The following is a 25422-nucleotide window of genomic DNA, read 5'->3' as shown; positions in this document are numbered from 1 at the left end:
CACTTTACTAAAGTTGTTTACCATCTGTAGAAGTTCTCTGGTAGAATTTTTGGGGTTGTTTTTGTATACTATCATATCATTCACTAATAATGATACCTTGACCCCATTCCAATTGGTATAACCCTACATCCAATAGAGGGCTAATATCCAAAATATACTAAGAACTCAAGAAGTTAGACTCAAAAACCCAAATAACTCAATTACAAATGGGGTACAGAGCTAAACAGAGAATTCCCAACATAGCAATCTCAAATGGCTGAGAAGCACTTAAAGAAATTTTCAACATTCCTAGTCTTCAGAGAAATGTGAATCAAAATGACCCTGAGATTTTACCTTACAATAATCAGAATGGCTAAGATCAAAAACTCAGGTGACAGTGCATGCCTGTGAGAATGTGTAGAAAGAGAAACACTCTTCCACTGCTGGTGGGATTGTAAACTAGAACAACCACTCTGGAAATCAGTGTGGAGATTCCTCAGAAAACTGGCAATAGTTCTACCTGAAGACCCAGCTATACAACTCCTGGGACTATACACAAAAGATACTCTACCATACTACAAGGATACATGCCCTAGTATGTTCATAGCAGCCTTATTTATAATAGCCAGAAGCTGGAAACAACTCAGACATCCCTCAAGTGAAGGATGGGTACAGAAAATGTGGTTCATTTACACAGTGGAATACTATTCAGCTATTAAAAACAAGGACATCATGAATTTTCCAGGCAAATGGATAGAACTAGAAAATAATCATCCCAAGTGAGGTAACCTAGACACAAAAGAGATTCATGGTATGCACTCACTGATAAATGGATATTATCCAAGAAGTTCAGAATACCCATGAAACAACTCACAGACCATACGAAGCTTAACAAGAAGGACAGCCTAAGTGTGAATAACTCAGGCCCACTTAGAAGGGGGAAACGAGATGATCAAGGGAGGCAGATAGAGGCAGAAACCTGGGTGGCAGAGGGGAGAGGAAGGAAGGAAAGGGGGTGCAGGATCAGGTGATGGGGGAGACAGGAGAGAAGCCCAGAGGGCCAGGAGAATGAATCTAAATATTCAGTCATGGGGTTGGGGGTTTGGGGAACCTCTGGAAAGTTCTAGAGACCTGGGATGTGAGAGGCTACCAGGACTCAGTGTGGATGACTTTGGTCAAAATGCCCAAGAGGAGGGAAATGGAACCTAAAGAGACCACCTCCAATATATAGACATTGCCCTCAGTTGAAGCACAGGACCATCCACCCATCTTCAAAATTTTTAACCAGAATTGTTCCTGTTTAAAGGAAAAATAGGGACAAAAGTGGAGACTGAAAGAAAGACCACCCATTTACCAGCCCAACTTGGGTTCCATTCCATTTGCACAAACCAAACCCTGACACTATTGCTGAGGCCATGTTGTGTTTGTAGGCAGGAGCCTAGCATGGCTGTCCTCTGGGAGGCTCTACCAGCAACTGACTGAGACAAATGCAGATACTTACAGCTGACAATTAGATTGAGGTTGAGAACTCATATAGAGGAGTTGGGGAAAAGACTGAAGGAACTGAGGGGGATTGCAACCCTATAGGAAGAATAACAATGTCAATTGACTTGGACCCCTCAGAACTCCCAGAGTTTAGTCCAAAAACTGAGGAGCATACATAGGCTGATCTGTAGCCCCCAGGTATATGTATAGTTGAGGACTGCTTTGTTTGGACTCAGTGGGAGAGGATGCCCTTAATCCTTTGGAAGCTTGATGGCCCAGGAAGGATGGATGCTGGTGGGAGGAGGAGGGGTGTGGGAGTGAGTTGGGGCACATTTTCCAGGAGGGAGGACAAGGAAGGGAGCACTTTTGGAATGTAAATAAATAAAATAAGATAATGATGATAATGACAACAACAACAACAACAACAACAACAACAACAACAACAATAATAATAATAATAATAATAATAATAATAATAATAAAACACAAAATTTTCCTAAATATGTATGGCTGGCTTTCCACTAATGTCACCATTGACAGGTAGCGATTGTCATCTTAATGCTAAAAATGATATCTTCACATAACCCATCAGCTTTCAAAAGAAGATCAATAGAGTTTTAAATTTGTATATCTTTAAAAATTCATGCGTACTTCATTAATTCACAGGCATTCCCAGAAGAGGATCATTTCCAACCCATGTTAAGAAAGTTATTTCCCAGAGTCACATCAGAGCTCAATGAGGAGCTACCACTGGCTTTGAGTGACTGGATTATCAGAGCCTATGGAACATACACCTGTCAGAGAAATTAACTTGATTTATGTAACAGAACACCAGGAAATCCTGGCTCACGAATAGCCTCAAACTGTTTCAGAGAAGCCTGTAAGTCCACCCTTAGCTACTTACCCATATCATATCTTTAGGTAATAAATACTTTGTTCCTTTTTCATCCTTTAAGCTTTTTTTCTTGTTGAGTTAAAGAATATCTTCCTTTAGCTCTTATCCCCAGAATCTATTGATCACTTTTTGAAGCTATTAGCTAATCATTGTTTTCTCAAGTATTAAAGAGGCCACTGCAATCTTTAAAGGAATTGGACAATTTTATGTTACAGTCAATTTCTCATTTTCTTGGAAAACACCAATGCTATATTTAAAATTTGTGATTATCAGATTGTTTATTCTAAAACTGCCTGCATCCCCTAAATCTGAGCTATTATACATATATACACATACACACAGAGAGACACCCACCCCCCTACACACAAAGTAAATTATCACTTATTTGTCCTCATTAAACTTCATGTTACTTAAAATCACCTTGCTTAATTTGTCAAGGTCCTCATAAATTCTTAAAGTGTGGTTCAAGTCAATAATCACCCCTACTCAATGAAGAGTAATCTGCATATTTAATAAGCTCACTCCCTATTCCACATTTCAAATCAACACTGAAATGTTAATTAGTATCCAGACCAATGCTGACTAGTGAAAAACTACTTTATTCAATATACCCTTCAAGGCTGACATTGAACCATTGATCATCACCTTGCACATGGCCTATTAAAAAGCTATGGTACAATAATACATACTAATCCTACATAAAACAATGGTTCCCAATAAAATAGTGTGAATTCAAATGAACAATCAATAGTAATTTGTAATTTTTTTCCTAGATCTTTTTAAGGCATTCAAAATATTAATTACATCATCAAAATTTCTAAGAGTCAGGGTGTCAGTGGAGACTGAGGAAAAAGAAGTTAAATAACTGTAAACTAATTTAGTAGCCAACAAAAAGATCAAATGAAACATTCTCTCACAGTAATATGACAAGTTAGGGTGTTTGTGAATCTGAGGAAAAGCAGAGATGGTGCCTCTTCACAGCAGAACTGTAGACTAAGGTTCTAGTGATAATTTAAATTTCCCTATTGCCAAAACATGTAGTCCTTCTCAATGCAGTGAGCCTGGGGATCTTTCCAAAACACTCATCTGTATTTTCAACAATGATTCAGAAAAACTGTATTCCAATTAAGTGATACTTTGTTTTCAATCAACTTGAACTAATGTTGGTATAGCAGATCCATCTGGCTACTAAGAAGTTGTACTGGAAGCTCAAGGTTCAAATGCCCAAACTGCAAATGTGCGTCCAAACTAAATTCAACAGGAAACCTAAAGTATTGGCAGCATTTTACCATGGAAGCCTTAGACATCTTGGAAAAGAGCCCACGGCAGCTGTTGCTGACCTTGGTCCTCATCTTCTTCTCTGTCCCCTGCCTTTCTCCCAAACCTGGCTCTTCTCCAACTTCATCCTTAGTGTCAGCGCTTGAGAATGAGGAGTCTACTAGGAGTGTTGTATATGTGTAGGAGAGGAGGACAAAGCCATCAAAATGAATTGAATATGCTTAGATGTCAAGACAGGAGAAACTAAAACATCGAAACTAATAGAGTCTAATAGTTCCATAGTGCAGGAAGGAGGCAAACACACCAAGGTTTCTGGCAAAGGGAAGAAGTGGGAGTAATAAAACAGAAGCAGAAAAAGATTGAGGTGTGGCTGATGAAAGTCTTTGACATTTCCTTTCTTTCCTTTTTTTTTTTTTCCTTTTGATTTTTGCATTGGCATATATTCATTGTACACAGTGCTACGTTTCAGGCATCACATACTCTGACCACCCCCACCCTCATTACAACTCATAGCTACTTGGCTGATTCTATAACTTGTCTATTGTTAATTGAATTGCAAAAAGTGGATATTCAAGGACCTGTGTGATATGTTGCCTAGAATTCTTTAATCCTTTTGTTATAACTTATAGCATGGCACTTTTATTTTTAGTGTTTTTTCTCTTTGCTCTTCTTTTCTATCTATCTATCTATCTATCTATCTATCTATCTATCTATCTATCTATCTATCTCTTTTTTTTAGAGTTTCTCTGTTTGGCTGTTCTGGAACTTGCTCTGTCGAGCATGCTGGCATCAAACTCACAAAAGTCCCCTTCTCTGACTCCCATGTGTGGGATTAGAGGTGTGCACCACCACAATGTCCTTGTGTAATTTTAGTTTTTGAGAAAATCCTATAGTGCTGTGCATAGTAGAAAGACTACTTTATATCAACAACAGCAGCAACTCCATTTTCTCAGCAAAATTTTCTGCTACTCATTTTATGACAGACCTTTGAATGATGAGACATGTTTATTGGTCATTTCTATTTCTTGTAAGAAGTGTGTATTCATTCCATTGGCTTGTTCACTGATCAAATCGTTTAGTTTGGATACTAGGTTTTATGAGTTCTTGGGTGTCCAGATAACAAAGATAGTTTCCTGTGGGGCTGTGAGAGGCAGCTTGGTAAGTGGTTAAACAGGCTTTGAACCCTGGAGACCCTCAGGGTCGGTAGGAGTTTAGCCTTGCCCTGGGCCTCTGGCTCCTTTCACATAGCTACAACCTCCCCCCTTCCCCCACCCATAGGGCAACGCTCCTATTAGCCCCTCCACAGGTAGAGGGTGTTACTACAAGCCACAAAGCCTCAAGATAGATCTCCATGTTAATGAGATACCTAAAGGCCAGAGGGCATAGCCAATTAAGCATTGCTTCCCAGACCTTCCTCCTTACAAAAGGCATTTAACCTCAGGTCCACCCTGAGAATACCCGGGGTATAGCTTCATCCATTTTCTGCCATGACAATAAGTATTTTAAGACTATATCTTAAGACCATGGACCTCTCTTCTTTGGGATCTGCCATGGGGAACCATGGAGAAGGTGTTCAACTACAGAGCTGTTGTCTAATCTCTCTTCAACAACCACTCTATGGTCTAGTTCCAGCCACGGAGACAGAGCCAAGTGAGTCAGTGAGTCACCATGACCAAGAGCCCCCTCCCTGCTGGACGAAGCTCCCCCTCCCCTCTTTGGCTGCGGGTCAATCCAGCCCATATGCCCCCCCCCCCATCTCGACCCTTCTGCGGCCTCTCAGAGAGCTCAAGGGCCAGAGAACCAATCAGTTCCCTTCCACCTTGGCCCAGGGACCCTCAACCCAAGAGCCTTGGATCCCTGTAGGACCCCAGACTGTGTTCCCTCCTCCCCCAGAGTGCAGTCCTGCTGCTTCTCACAGCCCAATGTCTGCCCAGCAGTCAAATTCCTGAGCCTCTGCCTCTCTAAGCTGTGGCCCCAGTCCCTTGGGGGTGGCAGATGCAGGACCCACAGCTCAACCCACAGGACCCACTTCCGTGTCTACATTACATCCCAACCATTTCCCATTTGTTAATCTGTGTCTTCACTTGAATAATGTTCACTTGGCATGAAAAAACTTTTAAATTTTATATAATCCTATTTGTCAGTTCTTGCGTCTATATCCTGAGATTCTGAAAACCTTTTCATAACCTTGCTTATGGCCATATCCTGAAGAGTTTCTTATAATTTTTTTTTCAAAATTCAACTCATAATAAAGTATTTGATACATTTTGAATTTATTTTAGCAAGGGTAACACTAGGTTGTTCAGGATAACTGGCCCTTCTATTATTATTAGTTGAATAGGTAATCTTTTCTAGAAAAATTTGTTCAAAAATCACATGTACATAGTTGTATATATTTAATACTGAGTTGTTCTCTACTCCATTAGTTAAATGTTTGTTTTGTGTCAGTGTCTTAAGCTTTTTGTTACTGTAATGCCATGATATGAGTTGAGGTCTGAAATTGTGCTTTATGTGTTATAACATTTCAGCATTGATTTTTCTGCTTAGTATTACCTTGGCTATTTGGGTTATTTGGTCTTTTATATGATTTGTAGACTAGTTTGTTTTTTCTGTTTCTGTAATGGATACCCTTGGTAATTTTATTGGGATAACAACACTTTTAGCTTTATACACATGTTCAGTTTTCTAGTCCTGTAGATCCATTACTATGGAATATCTTTCCACCTTCTTGTATCTTTTAAACATAATTTTCTGTGTTTTATGAATTTTATTTTTTAGTTCTCTCACATCCTTGGTTATATTTATTTCTAAGTGTTCTTGTTTTTGCTATATGTATTATAATTTTGTCTTATATTTTTCCTTTATTTTTAATCTAGTAAAGCTACTGATTTTGCATGTTGTTACTGTTCAATGTATGTATTCTTTTCAAGAGTATTCTTGTAGAGTCTTTAGTGTGTCCTTTGTATAATATTAAATCACACATAAATCAGTGTTAGTCAATTTTTTTCCTACTTGGATGTGCACATCTTGAATATGTTTGATTACATCATATATATTCTATAAAACTGGATTAATATCAAGGACTGCAATTTTTGTTTATCACAAAGGTTTTCTTTCTGCTTTAATCATGATGCATAGCTTTACTGATTATAATAACCTGACATGAGAGCCATTGTTTTGTAGAAGTTGTTTTCTGATAATTTCTCTTTGCTGGGTTGGTGTCTTTCTCTTAGAGATATCAATGTTCTTTCTTTGGGAAGTAATTTTCTGGTTGTATTCATTTATTGGTCCTAGTACCTCATATATCTAGATGGCTATTTCTTTCTTTAGATTTTGTTAAATATCCTCTAAGATTTTATTAAGTATATTTCCCATACCTTCCGATTGATGGTCTTATTCTGTTATGCTCATTAGTGGCAGATTTAGACATTTAATACTGTCCCGTTGATCTTGTATATTCAGTTGATAATTTATTGTTTTATCTTTTTTATTTTTGGAATGTTTAATAATCTACCTTATCTTCAAGACCTCATATTTCAGTTTTCATTTGACTTAGTCACCTGGTGAGGCTTTCTATAGAGTTCTTTACAGACTTATTGAGACATCATTTCCAGGATTTCAATTTGAAGTTTTCAGCATTTATATATTTTATTACTTTCTTATCTCATAGCCTATTTTGACTTCTTTACATGCCTCAGCTATTAGTGTTTAATTGCATGTATTCTAGATTTATTCACATGTTTAGTAATTTTGTTGAAATTCTTATGATCATTTGCTTATTTCCTTGGGATTTCATGTGACTAATCCTCAGTGGCCTTCCTTATAGTAGAAGTAGTGAGTCTCCAAAGAATTATGCTGCCTATATTTTTATGTTTCTTGTGTTTCTACGTGAGACTTGTATGTCTGTGGTAAGGTGTTTGCAACTTTTAAAAAAATAAAAAAACATTTGTTTTATTTCAGTGGAAACACCTATAACATTCAAATAGAAATGGGATATGGTAGGATCAAGATATTTTATTCACTATTTCATTTATCATCTAAGTTAATAGATGAACCATCATTCCATGTCCCTAGAGAACAAGGTGTTGACTCCAGCTCTGTTATCAAAATAGAATATTAAGAAGAATAATACGTTGATATGCCTACCATGAAGATACACTTCATAGTCAATTTTAAAAATATTTTTCAACTTTCATAATTTTCAGAAGTAAAGAAGCATACATAGTATGGTGTATACTAAGATACTATGTAGTAAATGCAGGAGTAGAGAGTACATAAGTAGAAATCGTCTAGTAATTAGTCAGAGAAAGAGTAAATATTAGAAGAACGAAAGTAAATAGTCTGGGAAAACAATGCAGAGATAGGGAATCGATAAAGCTATTTAAGTTAAAAAGAGAAAGAAAAACAAATAAGACTGATATCTTAAAGAAAAACATCCTCCCACAACCTGTGGCTGAGGTAGGGGGATCCACAACTTCAAACAAACTTGTTTTCTTTGGCAAAGCCAAAAACAAAAAACATGAAGAGGAGAGACCAAACTGATTCTCTAAATTGAAACTGGATAGTACATACAGGAAGTATAAAAGCAAAGAAACATGTGTAGGAGTGTAGAGGTCGTTCTCTGTAGCATAGGAAAAGATACAGATCCTTTCTCAAAATGGCCCACTCTAATGGTTCAGACTTGATTTCCATAGTGCCATGTTTCAGAGTATAGTCTTCTGTCAGCTACTCTAGGTTGTGACTTTTTTCTTCGAGTTATTGAACCTGTGAGTTGGTGTAGTACCTACTATATGCTAGGTCAGTGCTCCACTGTTGAGTTTTATTCCTACTAACCTTCATGATTTCTCTCATTGTTCTTCCCATATTATTTATCCCAAAACTACATCCTGTACTCCAATGCCATTTATTTATAGAGTGGTGTTTTGGTAAACTTCCAAGCACAATGTTTTGAATATGTGTGTAAACTTGTGGGAGGAGATATTTTATCAGACTTCACATAAGAAAGGAAACTAGAAAGAAAATTAGAAAAGATAGAGATTCATATCTTGAATATTTAGCAATTTTCTATTGGAGAGAGAAAAAGCTGGGAGAAAGGGCAGAACATGGAGAGAGAGACAAGTAAGTGAGAGAGAGGAAGGGAAGGAAAGAGAAAAGAAGGGAGGGAGGCAGAGAGTGAGTGTGAGAGAGAGAGAGATTTATCATATTAGGGGCTACAAGGGCTCATTGGGTCTCTTGGGAGTGACAAATAAAGTGGGAGACAGCATTTAAGTAAGTACCCAGTGAAATATGCATTTGAAAAACCAACACATACTTCCTCGGGTTTTGCTTTCTTTTTTGGAAGATAAAATTCTGTCTATGGCGTCCACATAGCTCCATGCTTATAAAACATCCATCACTGTAGTACTTACATGCCAAGATAACTAAGCCATCTCAACTCTGAACAATACAGAATTGGGAGATGAATGCCTTCCTGTGTCTGCAGTGCCCACAAGCTCTGGAGCTAAGCCTCCACAATTCTGCACTGAGATGAAACACAGAAGCAGAATGAATCAAGCCCCGCTTCCCTCAACCATCCTGACAGTGGCTGTTCCTAATAAAGTGTGCAACTCCCTACTGAGATCTCTGAAATAGGCTTCTTTGGAACAATTGAAGAGAGAGAGAGTAGGTGAGATACTGTGTAAAGCAAGAGAGTATATCATCTGAGGGTTTTGTTCTTATGTGAAATAACAGCATGAAGGAAAGACTTTAATGTTTCTTTTGTGTTTTATATGGTTGATATGCACCTTGTAGACTTCTGCAGTCTCAAGCTAAATTCAAGAAATCCTTTTCTGGTTATTTATTTACTGAATATTATTTGTAATTACTATGTATTCAGTGTTTTATGAGGTACTACATAAGGTCCTTCCCAGATTAATACAACAGTGATTAAAAGCAGCCCTTGAGAAAATGCACTTTAATTAAAAAGATAAAACAATAGAGCAATATGCCAATACAAGGCCAGATAGATAGAGTTCATAGTGTGATGGTGGTAGACAAGTGTAAGTGATTTGAAACAGAAAGACACTAAATCTATTTGTGGCTATGAGGAAATCTACAACGAAGAAATGTTCTCTGAGATATTGATTATGACAAGTGAAAATCAAGATGAATTATAAGAAAATACTTGTCTAACAACCTGACTCAGAGCTATTGGCAGTCACTGTCAGCAGCTTCCTTTGATACTGGTCAGTCAAGCACTAAGTTTTCAAGACACGGTTTCTCTGTGTAGTACTGGCTGACCTGGAACTCACTCTGTAGACAGGCTAGCCTCGAACTCAGAAATCCGCTTGCCTCTGCCTCCCAAGTGCTGGGATTAAAGGCGTGCGCCACCACTGCCTGTCTGACTCATTCTTTTAACTTATATTTATGCTTAAATTGCAGTGACACTTGACTAAAATGGAACCATCCACACACATACCTTTTGGCTTTTGGAGGTGATTAGAGAATCAAGTGACAAGGCTAGTGACATTATCTTGAAAAGTAAGCTACACACTTGGCAGCGGCACTTGTTATAGAAACAATACATATCAGCAAATCCATCCTGGGTTTCCTTTGATGTGGGTAGGAGGATGGAGGATGTGACTAGGCAAATAATGGAGTAAGATGAGGAAAACATTTGGACTAAGTAGAGATGTATTTTGATTGTAGAATTAACTAAACAATTCCATACATGTGATAAACGGCATGCAGACCATTACAAAGTAAACTTTTCCCTTTATAAAATCATATAATGAGGGTGTAAAAATTTTATTATTGACATGATCAAATCTCTTCTTATAATATAGGTTATTTTTATGTGTCCTGGAAAGAACTATTATCTCAATTAATTTGATTCAAGGGAATCAATAACTCAATATTTTGTTTTGGTTAAATATCAAGGATTATTGAAAGTTAACTGAATGTAAAATTATAAGATGTCTTTGAGTAGAGACCAAGATTATACCTACAGTTATACAGAATAAAATTAATAAAGTGCAGTCACAAAGATTAATCATACTGTACAGTTACAAAGAGTAGAGTTGAATAATTATGACTTCCTGTAGCTCTGGTTATTTTGTTGTTAAATGATAGATTTTGGAAACTACAATAAAGTAAAGGCAAATATGATGGTGGTACAATCTGGTCAGGTGTGTCTCTGTATGTGTTACTGGGGACTGAACCCAAGATCTGGGTCAGGTTAACCGGGTTATCTTCTACTGAGCTACAGTCTCAGTCCTTAAGTTCCACCATTCCCATTTCTGCTCGAGTACTAACAGAAAATCAAGAATTCTACTCTCAAAATTTTTATGCATGTAAATGATTTGTCTTTGTATATGTGTGTAGCATATGTGTGTGTGATAGCCATCAATATCAGAAAAAGTATCAGATTCCCTGGAACTGGAGCTGTAGATGGTTGTGAACCAGCCTGTGGTGCTGGGAATTGAACTCGGTTCCTCTGCAAGTGAAACAAATACTCTTAACTACTAAGCAATCTACAGTTTCAACCCCACATTGCATATTTTAAGTAAATGAGCCACCAACAACCACAATTTTAAAAAAAGGTCATTAACATTTTCCTCTTGGAATCTGAACTAATCATCTCATCCATCTATCTCCCATGTCCTGTCATAGAAGGGATAGGACAGCTAAATTTACGGGTTATCTTTTACAAAAAAATCCATTTCCCACATTTTAGATTATACCTAATATTTGTTCAAAAGGACCTGTATTTTTTTCCTCTCTCAGTGGCATTACTCTATTTCCCTCTTCCAATTTCTGTCTAGAGAAGAACCTCTGGCTTAAGAGAATGAAGATATACATAGTCTATGTTGGCCAATGGCATAGCAAAGTTGGCCACTGAATGAGAAGTGTTAACATTCACTGTTTAATTCAGTGAGAAGCTAATTTTATGGATTCCAGTGCTTAAGATGGCACCACACAAGGCTGTAGAAAGTATAGTCTCTAGGAGAAAATGAGAGTCAGAACTTCTCAGGAAACCGATTACTTACAGATGGAACTTTACACCAAATCGGTGTTATAGGCATCTGTGTTTACCAACAAAGGTAAGACATGAAGTCTGAAGTTCTCTATAACTTTGGGGAGAGAATCAGACTGCTCTAACTTATTTGATTTTGATTCTTTCCCAAATTACTCTGGTGATAACATTAGGAAGAAGTAGAAATTTATTACGCCCACTGAAGAGTTTTCATATGGCTGTTGGCAGCAGAAAGGAATAATTTAAAAGAAATGAATGCTCAGTTACTTTGGAGTGTAGTACTGCACTTGAGGGAAACATCATGCAAAATTACATTTTCCCCTACTAAATTTTACTTTTGAAGGAACCTTCTGGGAATACAGATTTGGAAGTGGTGTCTACTTCCACCATTATAGTAGTCTAAAAAGAAACGGGTGCTGGGAAATTCAGAGCACATAAACACAAAGATGCACACATTCACCATGACCTTAGCACCCTCAGCAAAATAATAGGTCAAGCAAACTAGGGAACTAGAACTAGATAAGCAGCTAACGGCAGTGTCAAGACTGTGGATTTGTAGTACTAGGTTGACAAAGGTTAGACAATCAACTTCAGCGCTAACTGGGTGATCCTGAGCATTTATCTTCTAAAATTCAGTTTCTTCAATTACAAAATGGAAATAATGATAATACCTTGTGAGAGGTACTTTGAGGGATAAATGAGTTACTAACTGCAAAATACTTAATAACTGCATTATAATAAGTCTTCAATAAGAGTAGTACATAATAATTTTACTACTATGATTATTATTATATATAGTATAAGACCATTCATTTATGTTCATTTATTTAAAATATGTAAAGACTAAGTATACAAAAGTTTAAGCACATCTAAATGTGCCAGTTCAGTTGAGCATTATATAGGAGTGTATTTTTAAAAGTTTGTACTCATGAAATACCACCAACATGGCTAAACAAGCCTGAGCAAGGACAATAGCAGTAGACATGCTAACAGGGACAAGGTGTGTGGAGGCCTAAAAATTCTGAGCAGGAGAAAGTCTTCTCTAGGAATGAACGCACCAGTTGGTTACTCAATACCAAATGCTTATGCTGCACACTATACACCCAAGTAACTTTATACAGATGGAGTGGGTTATATTTACATAGTTATGAACACACACACACACACACACACACACACACACACACACACACACGTACGCACAAGGGAATACCTGAGAGGGTTAGGAGGGAAGAAGGGAAGGAAGAAATGGTATAAAAGTATTTTAATTAGGTTAAGACTCCAATTTGCTCTGAATAATTTTTCCACTTTCTACTTTCTACCACACTGATCAGCCAAGATGTCACTAAGCTAAGTGAAATGAGCCAGTCACAGAAACACAATTACTGTAGTAAAAAGTCAAATCCATGGAAGCAAGACATGGTTGGTTGTAAAAGGTCTTTGAAATGGTATAGGAAAAATATGGTCATCCAAAGGCACAATGTATCTTACAAAATGAACTATTTTGGGATAACCCTAATAAACATGGGCAGTAAGAGATGTATAAGTTAGTCTAATTACAGGAATTAATACATGATGCATATGCATATCAGGCTGTCACAATTTGTGTTTTAACATGTTCAATTTTTCTTTGATCGGAAATTCCAAAATATCTACCCCAGAGTGGCAAAGAGCAATCATAGATGCAATTAACTCATGTTGACATAAATGTTAATAAACCTGGCTACACACAAAAGTTATTGCTACTACTTCAGACCAATTGAGGATTTGTATAACATTTTAGAAAGTAAATCCTTTGCCCTGAATTCTTAGTAACTGGTAAGTCTTTATCCTTAATGTTGACATTTCCTTCTTGAAGCACAGACAGCACATGAAGGTTTGAGTATGGAAAACGAGAACTGTTGCAATGCCCTGAAAGAGAGGCTCAGGGGCCAGGCACCCTGAAGGTCTGCGTTTTACCCGGACACTTACTTTGTGAAGGTGAAACTTCCTTAGCTTCTCCTCTTTAGTTTTTTCATTCGTAAAATGTTTCATGAAGAGTAAAGATTCTAGAGGACGGTGATGAGCATTAAATGACCGAATGTGCATATAATAGCACAGATCCTGGGATCTGATAACTAATCATTAAATGATGGTTATTATTTTTATGATGTTACTAATTTCATCAATTTTCTTCCTAGACTATTACAATAGTTTTCATTATTATTATTCAATCTCCCACATTTTACTCAGCATCATTTATAATTTGCATTACCCATAGAGCTGGCTATAAGTGGTATAAATTTGGAGACTATGAAGGCTCTGTACTAAGGCAACAATTATAAAACAATTCGAGGAGCATGGTATGATGAGAGAAATTAGAAGTATCATTTTCATAAATGGATAAAGGAATTGAATGCCTATGAGAATTGCTAGTTGACTTTTAGGGGCTTCAATTTTAGATTGTAGATTGAAGAAAAACAATGCACTTCTTTATAAATAACTAACTCTTGATTTGTCATTATGTTATAATGGCTGTCTGATCACTAACAGAGTTCATTTACACATTTCTTAGAGGCAAGAAGTTTTGTGTTTTTCTCTAAGGGAAAGCTGACTCTAGGAAATCCTTTTACATTTCTAGTTGCTCTCGTTTTGAAGTGTCCACTTTTGAGCCATGAAGGTTGACGGTTAATTAAGATCATTTTGTTTAGGGTTAAATAAGACTTTGTTTTCTTTGGGGTTTCTTAATACACTGTGTAGAACACTATGCTCACTTGGGCAGAAACTGTAATGATGTTGCAGCTCCTGTAGTGGGTAACCATGAAGGAAAAAAAAAAGGTTCAGATTTACAGGCATCATGGGGAAAGGCCTTAGGATCTAAAGCATAGACTCCTGTAGGTGAGTGTGTTATGGTTAAAAAAACATTTCCCATCATTGTTACTGATGCTGGAGAAAAAGCAGTGATCTTGGCCAGGTGGATATTAATGCAGACAAGCAGAATGTGGTCACTAGGATGGAATTTTTTTGTCTGTGACTTGTTATTATCTCTCCTCCTCTATCTTCTTATCTTCCAGTGTCCCTTTCTCTCCTTACCCCCTCACCCACTGAGTAAATTTAGTGATTTAACCATTTACTGTGATTGCACAAACTCATAAAAAAGACATTTTATTTCATAACATTAATATACTTTGTTTTTTCATAACTTTTCTCTGACAGAGTATACTTTTTAAAGATTTATTTAGTTTTACTATATGCATATTCATCCATGTATGGCTGTACACATGCATGTTTAATGATGTTAGAGTCTAATAGAAGATATTAGATCACTGCAACCAGAGTTAAGGATGGTTTTGAATAATTTATCCTGCCTTGACAAAGCTATTCTATGTGAAGATTAAATTTTTGATGATGTATTATCCTTCCAGAAAAATACAGAAACCAATATTTAAGTTATAATCAATATATTATAAAATAAATTGTTTAGGATTGATATTCTGAAAAAATCATAGAATTAAGCTTTTCATCAAAAGGAGAGTGACAATTTATTATCAGGTAGTGCCCATTTATGTGCAGAGGGCTTTCCTTGTGGCATGCCCAGTGTTTGTCAGGTTTGATGATCACTGAAATCTATGCCTACTTACTGGATGGAGCTCTCAATCCGGGTAATAGTGAGGAAAGCGGCAAGATTTGCTGTATAAGATGAGATGACAATCAGAGCAAATAACCACCAAGCCCCCATCATCATTCGGGTTGCCAGAGTTGTGTAAGGGACTTCCCCACCTGTGGAAAGAAGAGAGATGACAACAACAATCAATATGCTTTTATTGAGAAACTGAAGTCATACACATTCAGTGCCAAAACAGGCAACAAGAAACATTTCCCTTAACAGTCATGGAGATTTTAATACTTTGTTTTGGATGATCTTCTATGGAATTATGTGAGACTTTGTTAAAAAGAAACATGATGAATATTCTACAAAATATGATGAAGTGATAATTCTTATTATGTAATTCTAAAATTAATTCCTTAGTATAGTCATGTTCCAAAGAGCTGAGTTATTCACCAGTTACATGATATTAATATTGCTATATTATATTTAACATATATTTTCATATTTTATGAAATATTGGATCTTTTGTTAAATTTTTTGGGAGTGTAGGCTGCTGAAAATTTTGGTATCACACATATTACCATTGACTTCAGTATTGTTGCATTTGATTCTTTCTGTCCCTCTCTTAACTGGATACTCACAACAACATTGTGGAAAATAGTTCTTCTCATTATGTATACATAGGTATATCCTTTTGTGAAGTCTTCAGAAAGCTTACATTCTGTCTACATTTTTATACTGTGTAACTCTAGCAAGACTTTGAATGCCATGTACATCTGATGAAGTAATATTATTTCTGGCCATGGAATGAACATGGGCTTGCATAAAGTGAACTGCTGTGGCACCCATGGCCAATGGTAATGGGTTGTTTCTTGGCTTGTTTTATGTCATCTTGACACAAGCTAGAATCATCAGAAAAGTGAGAACCTTGATTGAGAAAATGCCTCCATAAGACAGGACGATACTTTCTAGTGGTTTATGGCTGAGTGCATAGCACATTGTGGATGATACCATACCTAGGCTAGTGGTGCTGGGTTCTAGAAAGAAGATAGGCTGAGAAAGCAATGGATTGCAAGCCAATAAGTATCAGGCCTCCATTACCTCAGCATCAGCTCCTGCCTCCAGGTTCCTGCCATGTTTGAGTTCCATTTATGGATTCATTTAGTGATGAACTACGCCGTGGATGTATTGGACATAGTGTTCCATCACAGCATTAGAGACCTAACTAAATCAAGAGTGAAGTCAAAATAATTTATTGGTAAGAAATTCTCTGACAATGAAAATAGGATGGTTATTACTCTTTAGGTACAAATGTGGAGATAACTAGATTGCCCCCTGAGATTCCAACCACTAATAATTCTTCTTATAAGCTGCACAAGATATTTGAGAGTTGTTAGCGAATATAGGAAGGAGAACATTGACTAGAAGCATAGAATCTTTAGTGGTGCAGCTTTTGGACCTTATTACACACTTTGGGGTGGGACTTGTCAATAACTATTGAGGCACCCATGCTATGCTTCCACAAATAATCTGAAACTCATGCTCCCGAAAGTACACTCAACAAACTCATTAGTTTACTAAGGCAGACTTAGATGAAACCCCTTCTTTGGTCACTTGCAGTGAATAGATATTTTTTGATGTCTTCATGGAAAATGAAACGTCACATGAATCATATTCAAACTTATACTATGGTCCTTTCTCCATGGAGAACTATTGACAAAAACCTATGTCTTCCCTCCACCCAAAATGTAATGGGGATTTTAAATTCAACACATTCAAAACATTTGTTTTAAAATCTAAATTACCTCCCTGACTACCTAGTTCACATTTATGACAGGAACTGGAACATTGCTGTTATGTCATTTCTTAGAACGAAACCTTAAAAGTTTCATTTCTCATTATGTAACAAATCCTGACACCTTTACCTTCCAATTAATATTTGCAAACTATTTTATCTCACCATTTACAGTGCTCATATTCAAATATAAACCAGCAGCTTTTGATTTTGCCACCAAACAGCCTATAGAACCTATATTTAACCTGTCTAGATTCTGACCCCTGTCAGTGCTCCACCATGGGACTCTAGGCCATGAAAGTCAGGTCATGATGTGCTCAGATCAAACCTCCCACATGATGTGCCCAGATCAAACCTCCCAATAGCTTCTCATCACTCTGTGAAGAATCTGTAATCTTTGTCAAAGCTTATCAGACATTACATGGAAGAATCTTATTCACTTATCTGATCTTATTTTGAATCAGTCTCTAAAACATACTGTCACAATTATGTATAGCATAAAATATTTGGGATGCCTGGACCACTAAAGGACACTATGCCCTTCTGTGTTAGTTTCCTTTTGAATTTTTTTGGAACAGTAGAGGGTTTAAAAAGCCAGCAGAGCCTGAGAGCTGAGAGTAGAACTCGTGGGTTGTAGAATGTAGGGTCCAGGGAACATAAGAGTAAGGTCAGTAAGCAGAGTGAGCAGTTGGTTACGGTTGAGGCAGGAGAACCTTAGTTGAATCACAGAAGATATGATTATGAGATAGTTAGAAGTAGAACCCATGATGAACCCACAAAGTAGCAAAGAAAGAAAAAATAAATAAGAGCTACATTTATTTCTTATCCAAAGATTTGAATTTAAAATATTTATGGATCGAATTCTATTCTTTTTGATTTATAAGTGTTTTTCTAATCACAAATTTTTAAGGATTTTATTTTTAAAAAATGCCTCTTCAGAAATATCTTTTAACAGTGTTTGACTAGTATAATTTCCTACAGTGACATACTATCACATTCCTTGCCTCTTAGAAAATGGTAATTTAACATGTTTTTAGTGCAATAACATATAAACATTTTTGTTTTAGTTTTAAATTTTATTTTAAATTTTTTGAAATTTAAATATAGTAAAATAAATTTCTCTTTCTCATTTCTCCCTCTACCTCTCCATTTTCCCCTTACTCTCTCAAATTTTATTTCTTTAATTTTGTATATACATATTATATACTATTTAATATATATTATGTTTTATATATATTAACAAATATATAAGTACAACTCACTTAGTCTATATAATGTTACTTTTATGTATATGATTTCAGGATTGTCCACATCTGATTTATATAGTTTTTTTTCTTTCTTTATAATAGTCTCTGGAATAGAAAGGAATAGTCCCTGTCCTATATTATGTGGTTAGATACTTGGTAAATGAGTTCATGCTATGTTATCAGTTGAACTCTGTCTTTACAGAATTCATGTGTTAACACATTAAATTTTAATATGCCAATTTAAATAAGCAATCTTCAAAGAATCAAAGTAAAACAAGGTCATAAAAGATCATGCTAATGTGGCTGCCATTTTGGGGAAAGAGACAAACCCTGAGGGTGTGTCTATGCAGCAGACATAGGCAGAAAGAAGTGAGAGTGGAGTGGAGAGGCTGCTGGAAAAACAAAATCTGTTTACATCTTGATCTTTGTCTTCAACCTTTCACATCGTGGAGTCTGGGTAGTTTGCTGTATTATACCTTTCAACTTAAACAACTTAAACACTAATAGACTATGCAAAAGAAATTAGGCTTATATTCACAGTGCAAGCAAATTAGATAAACAATATTCTTTCCTGTTAGGTCTAGAATATGTGAGTATATTAACAAGATTTAATTACTTATACCTGGCAGTTTAACTCTGACCATTAGTTCTTACATGTAATATTTCTGCATACTAAATATAGTGTAAACACATCTTTCATGTATTTTCTGGACTTTCAGTTCAGGCTAATTTTTCATATATGTAAAACATTTTCTCAATGACAGTTGTGATACATTTTAGATATTTCTTAAAAGCAGCAGGCATTTTCGCTTGGCTTTTAAGTAATGAAAGCTAAGGAATTTTCAGTTTTAAATTTACATAAAGATTTTTAAGCAAAACAGATAATTGAAATCTAACAGTAAAATGTGCCCAAGTCTGAATGATACACAAGAAAGTAGAGAAATATGTGTATGACTGAAAAGGCTAATTGTAGGTTTGTCTCTATAAAGACCTTAGTCTTTCAACCATGGAAAATCAATTGTTGAGTTTCTTCTTTTGTGGTATATAATTTGCAACTTTAGTAGTTCAGATATTCTTGCATAATCCAAATACTTATGACATATTTACTTAGAAATGAGATAATAAAAATAATGGAAATATTGTCTTCCTGTTTGGGTAATGTTGGACTAAATGTATCATAATAACCTTCAAGTTCAACCTCTTTGCATACTGTTGTGATAAAACATTCTGACAAAAAATTTGGTTTGTAGTTCAATGGTACAATTCATCACAATGGAAAGTCAAGGCAGTAGGAAATTGAAGGAGATGGTATCAATGTGTCCACAATCAAGAAGCAAAGAGTGATGAATACATGCTGATGCTCTCAGCCAGGGAATGAGACAAACCACAGTAACAGAGTCTTCCCAACTCTTTTAATGCAGTGTAGACAAGCCCCTACTATCTTGCAGGTGATGATAGATTCTGAAAAGTTGCCAATTAGTAGTAACCATCCAACTCTACCCATTGTCAAACTGACACACCAAAACATCACTTTTATGTCATAAATTCCATCACTTATTTTGGTTGGCTTATGACCATGATATAATATAAATTATTTAGCTGAACTTTAACTTACCACAGTCTTTAATTATTTTGATAGGTTAAATGTTCCAAATCTTTTAATTGTGAATATCTACAGAATTAAAAGTTACATATGCTCTACACACAATGTCTAGAGTAAACATTCCTATTCCAAAACAGAAGAATCAGAGACTATCAATGAATGATCAGACAAAATCAAGACCAAAATTCACCAGTGAAAACATCAAATTCTGTCATTCCATGTCTAGCATCTGAGACCTAAGTTAAATTGGAAGTGTTCCAAAGGGCTTAGATGGCTTTAGGCCTCCAGTGTGACCTTCTGCAGCATACCAGACATTTTTATGTGCTGGCTCCATTACAACCATTCCTGATGGACATTCTATAATCCAGGCATCTCCAATTATCTTGAAGTTTGTTTCAACTGAACTTCACAGTGTCACTTGTGAGATTATGGCAGAGATTCTGACCCTGCCACATACTGATTTCCTGGTATCAGCTGCTCCCTAAAATTGTTTACAAGATTCAATGTCACTCCTAAATCTTGCATTTTTCAAGTCTATAAAACTGAGAGCACTATCCGTATGGCATCTACCAGGAGTTCTGATGGTGTATTGTTGGAGCCTGTCCCCCTTGGACCAGACTTGCATGATTTCCTGTGTGCTGACCCTGGGGAAACACTATCCTAGGCAATTGCCTTTGAGGAGCAGGAACTCAGTTGTTCTCTGATGAGTGATGTCTTGCCTTGAAGGCAACTATCCTGTTGTCCCTGAGAGCTGTTTCCCTGTAATATTGCTAATGTCTTTAACAATTAGGGCTGCTTTGTTGTTGCACTCTTCTTGTATAATATTGTAAAATTGTCCACATTCCCTTCCTCTACCAAACACATTAGTCCATTATATTTAATTTATATTTGCCTTATATTTTCAGATCATAGAACAAAGCAAAGTTCCTAGTTAAATATCACATGAAGGGCTATATCCCACTTCCTAATGAAACCACTGTTGCCTTATGAAGTCTCACTGTCTCTGTTTTTCTCAGCATTATTGTCTTCTAAGTTTCCACTGGACTCTCCCATTAAGCTCTGTTTCCATCGTTCTGGGTACTCTCTAACTCAAAATTTTAAACATTTCTCTATTCCTGCTGTGAAACCATTCAAAAGGCCTAAGAACTACATAATTTGTTAGATTTATCACAGCAATGGTCTCACTTCTTGGTACCAATTGCTGTATTAGTTTCTCTTCCTGTTACAGTGATAAAATGATCTGACAAAAGCAAATAACACTATCTATTACATCTTCCATTGATAGGAAAAAATCAACATAGAAAGAATTTGTAGAGCTAAAGAATAGTAGAAAAATCAGGACAATAAACTTCTGAATAAGATGATAATATTGAAAAGAAACTTAGTGTTTGTTGTTGTTCATTTTTTTCCTAAGGCAGAAACAATTGTAAAACATGACATTAGAATTCTTGAAGTGGGAAGGGTGGTAGAAAAAACTTAGAATTTGAAAATAGAGGGAAGGAATATGGACACTGGAAAAGTATAAGCCAAAATAGTTGACAGATAGGGGGGTAAGGTAGAGAGAAAGTGTTAACCAAAATTAAGGTTATGTGAAAAGCCATATAAGAAATTTGTAAATTAATTAAAACTGTAGTTAAAAATGCTGGGTGGCTCTTCCTAGCCTTAGGTGAAAGAGCTGAAGTGGGCACAGATGTCAGACCAACACAGACAAAAATATTAATGATCTCTGGCCTTTTAGCTCTCTATTCTGAATACTGAAGTTGACGACTACTAAAAATCTAAACACTTTCTTCTTTTTTCTGTGGCTGAACACTGCTGGGTTCTTTTCTCTATAAATCTCTGTTGTTTATTCTACTACTTTATCTTACTATTATGTGCTAAAAACTTAACTGTTTCTTCTTGTTCTCGGTTTCATTAAGTGCTGAAGACTTAACTCTCTTATTGTTCTGTGCTAAAAACTTAATTCTTCCCACTGTTCTGTGCTTCATTAAGAGTTAGGACTTAACTCTTTCCTATTGCTCTGTGCTGTGCTTCATTAAGAACCTATTATTTACTTTAATATTTCTGTGCCTGATTAGTGCTAGAAAACTAAACTTGTGCTCACTTTATAAATCTTTGAGCCAGGCAGTGGTGGCACAGGCCTTTAATCCCAGTGCTTGGGAGGCAGAGGCAGGCGGATTTCTGAGTTCGAGGCCAGCCTGGTCTACAGAGTGAGTTTCAGGACAGCCAGGGCTACACAGAGAAAACCTGTCTTGAAAAACAAACAAACAAAAACAAAGATAAATCTCTGCTTAATGAGCAATGAGCCCTAGAAAACTTTTTGTTGTTGTTGTTGTTGTTTTTTTTTGTTTTTTTGTTTTTTTTGTTTTTGTTTTTGTTTTTGTTTTTGTTTTTGTTTTTGTTTTTCGAGACAAAGTTTCTCTGTGTAGCCTTGGTTGTCCTGGAACTCACTCTGTAGACCAGGCTGGCCTCGAACTCAGAAATCCGCCAGCCTCTGCCTCCTAAGTGCTGGGATTAAAGGTGTGTGCCACCACTGCCTGGCAGCCCTAGAAAACTTAACCCTCATTTACTTTATAATTCTCTGTGCTTGATATGCACTAGAAAACTTAACTCTTTCTTACTCTATAATGCTTTGTGCTTGATAATTCTGTCATTGACCTAAGTTACTCTGAAGCCAGGTGCTGAAGATCTCTGAAGAATTAACACCTTATTCTTAAACATCCTGGGTTAAGTAAAGGGTAAATTACTAGGGTTCCTTTCTCTTTTGCCCAAAATCTTGCCTTACCTCTTGCTGGCCAGGAGGGAGAGTGGTTTGGAGCAATTAACTTTTATTGAACCAGCAGAAGAGTGTCATGCTACAAAAGGAATAATCTTTTACACAAGCAAATAAGCAAAAACACATACATTCAAACACATACACTTATGCATATTCATAATTTTCTTTTGAGCCTAGTCACTTGTCTCACCAACTTAAACAAGTGTGTGTGTGTGTGTGTGTGTGTGTGTGTGTAGTGGATGGTACAAAAGCCCAAGTGCCAGGGCAGAAAGAAGTTACTCATTCTGGATGAAAAATAAGCTCCAACCTTTACTGTGAAGAAAAAGAAACGGCTTCTACCTATATACTGATAAATTGAAGAAACAGAAATCTGTAAGGCAAAAACTTTGTCATTATCAATAAGAAGCCTGCCTTCTTGTTATGAAAAAAAAAAAACCTGTCCTATGGTAAGGAGAAGTCTGCCTGCTCTCTCTGCTCTGCTCTCTTCTTTATCTCTCATCATCTGTTCAGCTCTTCATCTCTGTCATATTTCTATACTATTCTCTTTCTGCATATTTAATGTCATAATTTTTTGTACCTTTTTAGGAAAATAGATCACCTGGTGTTCTAAAAGTTCATAACAAATTGAAACAAATTCAAATTATAAATTTTAGAAGAAATTACAGCAGAGATGTTTATATTAGGAGTCATCATCTAAAAAGACATTATCTGTCACAAGCTTCAAAATTTCATTGAGAGTATAAAACTAAAATTCTTATGTCTAAGTTAACATTGAAGTTTTTTATAGATAAGCCCAGTGTTCCTCTTATGACCTTTAGTTGATGGTTTTACCATCTAAAGGGATGCATTCCTAAGATGTATCAATGCCTGCTTTCTATTTCAGAGCAATTAACTGGTGACAGGTAAGGATTGGCAGAGTTCTAATTGTAGGTTTCACATCACAGAGGGCCTTAACTGCAGCCCTTCTTATAAAGAGCTCAGTAATTATTGGTATAAATTTAGGGATTCTTATAGAATCACCACCAAGAATTAAGAAATCATCTATTTATTTATGTAGTATCACTGTAAGACAGTACATCTTCATCGATCTGCAGAAAATCTGCCCAATAAGGTGACTAATGCTCAGGTATTGTTATATTAATTTAATAATGACAGGAAAGACACATCAATAGTAAGAATCAATCCTGAGATGTTGTCCCTCAGTACTTGCCTCCAAGGTCTCACTCATTGAAATACTGTGGTGAAACCATCTCAAAAAAAAAAAAAAAAATCACCTGTTAGGCTTAGACTTTCCTATATGGTTTCTGGCTAAAAACAAAACAAAACAACCAAAACACAAACCAAAAAAAAAAAAAAAAAAAAAAAAACAAAAACAAAAAACCAAACCAAACAAACCAAGACTACAACAGAAGTATACTGCATGAATAGATAATGCTTCTCCCATAGCTGCAAATTATTAAGCAAAAATTTCAATGCTAAGAGTGGGATAGTGCTCTATGAATTGTTGTTCAGAAAGTCTTACACATTTCCAAAGCAATATAAGTTATTGCTATTGCTCTTGGTTATCTACCAAGATGATATGGGAAGATCTTATTGTTGAAGACAATATACACTTTGATTATTAAACACAGAGAAATCAAGACACAACTGAAAGTTTTCTCTCTACTGGCTACTTGTCATAGTTTTCATAATACCAAAGAGTATTATAAAGATTGAAGGAAAAGAAAATGCATTGATGGTTTCTCCCAGATTCAGACCCTGCATGCTATACTATTAGCCTGTTGGGCAAGATATGTTATGCCCATGGTGCAATAATGGTATAATTGTTGTGGGTAATCAAATGCTTTCTGAATCCATTTGGGACTTAATTCTCAAGAGAGAATTCAGGATTGATATGAAATATCTGGTCTAAAGCCCGTGGCTGTGGAAATCAAAGGATATAGTAAGAAATCCATAGCTGTTGTCTTAGTAAATGAACATAGTTTTAGATTGCCTTCTGAGAATCTGATTGTACACACAAATTAGGATTTCTCTTAGTTTTTGTTATAGAAGATTCATTTTGCAATGACTGACAGTTAACATGGAGACTCATAACTGGTCAAAGTGCAGAAGTGACTTTTGGGCAGTCAGTCATCAATAAACAATCCCTTCTAAGACTCAGAGATCACAAAGAAGAGGGAGTAGAAAAAAATAAGATCCAGAGCATGCTTTCTTTTGAACATAACATGCTTTTGCACTTGTAAAATCACAGCATCTGTGGTTATCTGTGTGAGACCTGTACAAGCCTTTGTAACATAATGATTTTTGGATGAGGATGAACAATTATTTTTAGTGATCATTTCAGCTTCTAGTAAGTTGACCATGCTTCAATAAATAACTACCCATGAGAATTCAATGCAAGCAACCCTAATTAAACTCAAGGAAGCACCAAAAATAAAAAATTAGAATGTATAAACCTTTTTTGAAGATGTGAGATGAGAGTGAAGGGTGGTAAGAACAAGTAATGGTGCATATAAATAATAACCAAAACACATTACACAATACACATTTGAAATTTCAAGGAATAAATTACAAATATACTTTAAAAAGTGACTGAGAATCTTGGAATGCCTCTGCCAAAGCCTTGAAAGTCTAAGTGGCTTTGGGATCCAGAGAATGCTTAAAGGTACTGCTTATAAAAACAGAGAGAGCCATACAGATAGAAATTACTAAATATAAATCTATTAAACTTGTAATTAATGCAATCTTATAAAATAAGTGA

At 36.0% G+C, this 25422-nt stretch overlaps 1 protein-coding gene across 2 annotated transcripts in view; it reads right to left on the bottom strand.

Moving 5' to 3' along the window:
* The window catches only part of Grid2 (glutamate ionotropic receptor delta type subunit 2), a 1355396-nt gene that overhangs the window by 258648 nt on the left and 1071326 nt on the right, over nt 1–25422 (bottom strand). For both annotated transcript variants that reach the window (XM_034512535.2, XM_034512534.2), the window contains exon 12: nt 15272–15410. In XM_034512535.2, the coding sequence (XP_034368426.1) occupies nt 15272–15410 (139 nt within the window). The remainder of the gene's footprint in view (nt 1–15271; nt 15411–25422) is intronic.

The sequence above is a fragment of the Arvicanthis niloticus genome, chromosome 9, assembly GCF_011762505.2.
Source record: "Arvicanthis niloticus isolate mArvNil1 chromosome 9, mArvNil1.pat.X, whole genome shotgun sequence".
Classification (NCBI taxonomy): domain Eukaryota; kingdom Metazoa; phylum Chordata; class Mammalia; order Rodentia; family Muridae; genus Arvicanthis; species Arvicanthis niloticus.
The sequence above is the reverse complement of the archived record's forward strand: the minus strand, read 5'-3'. Positions and strand labels throughout refer to the sequence as shown.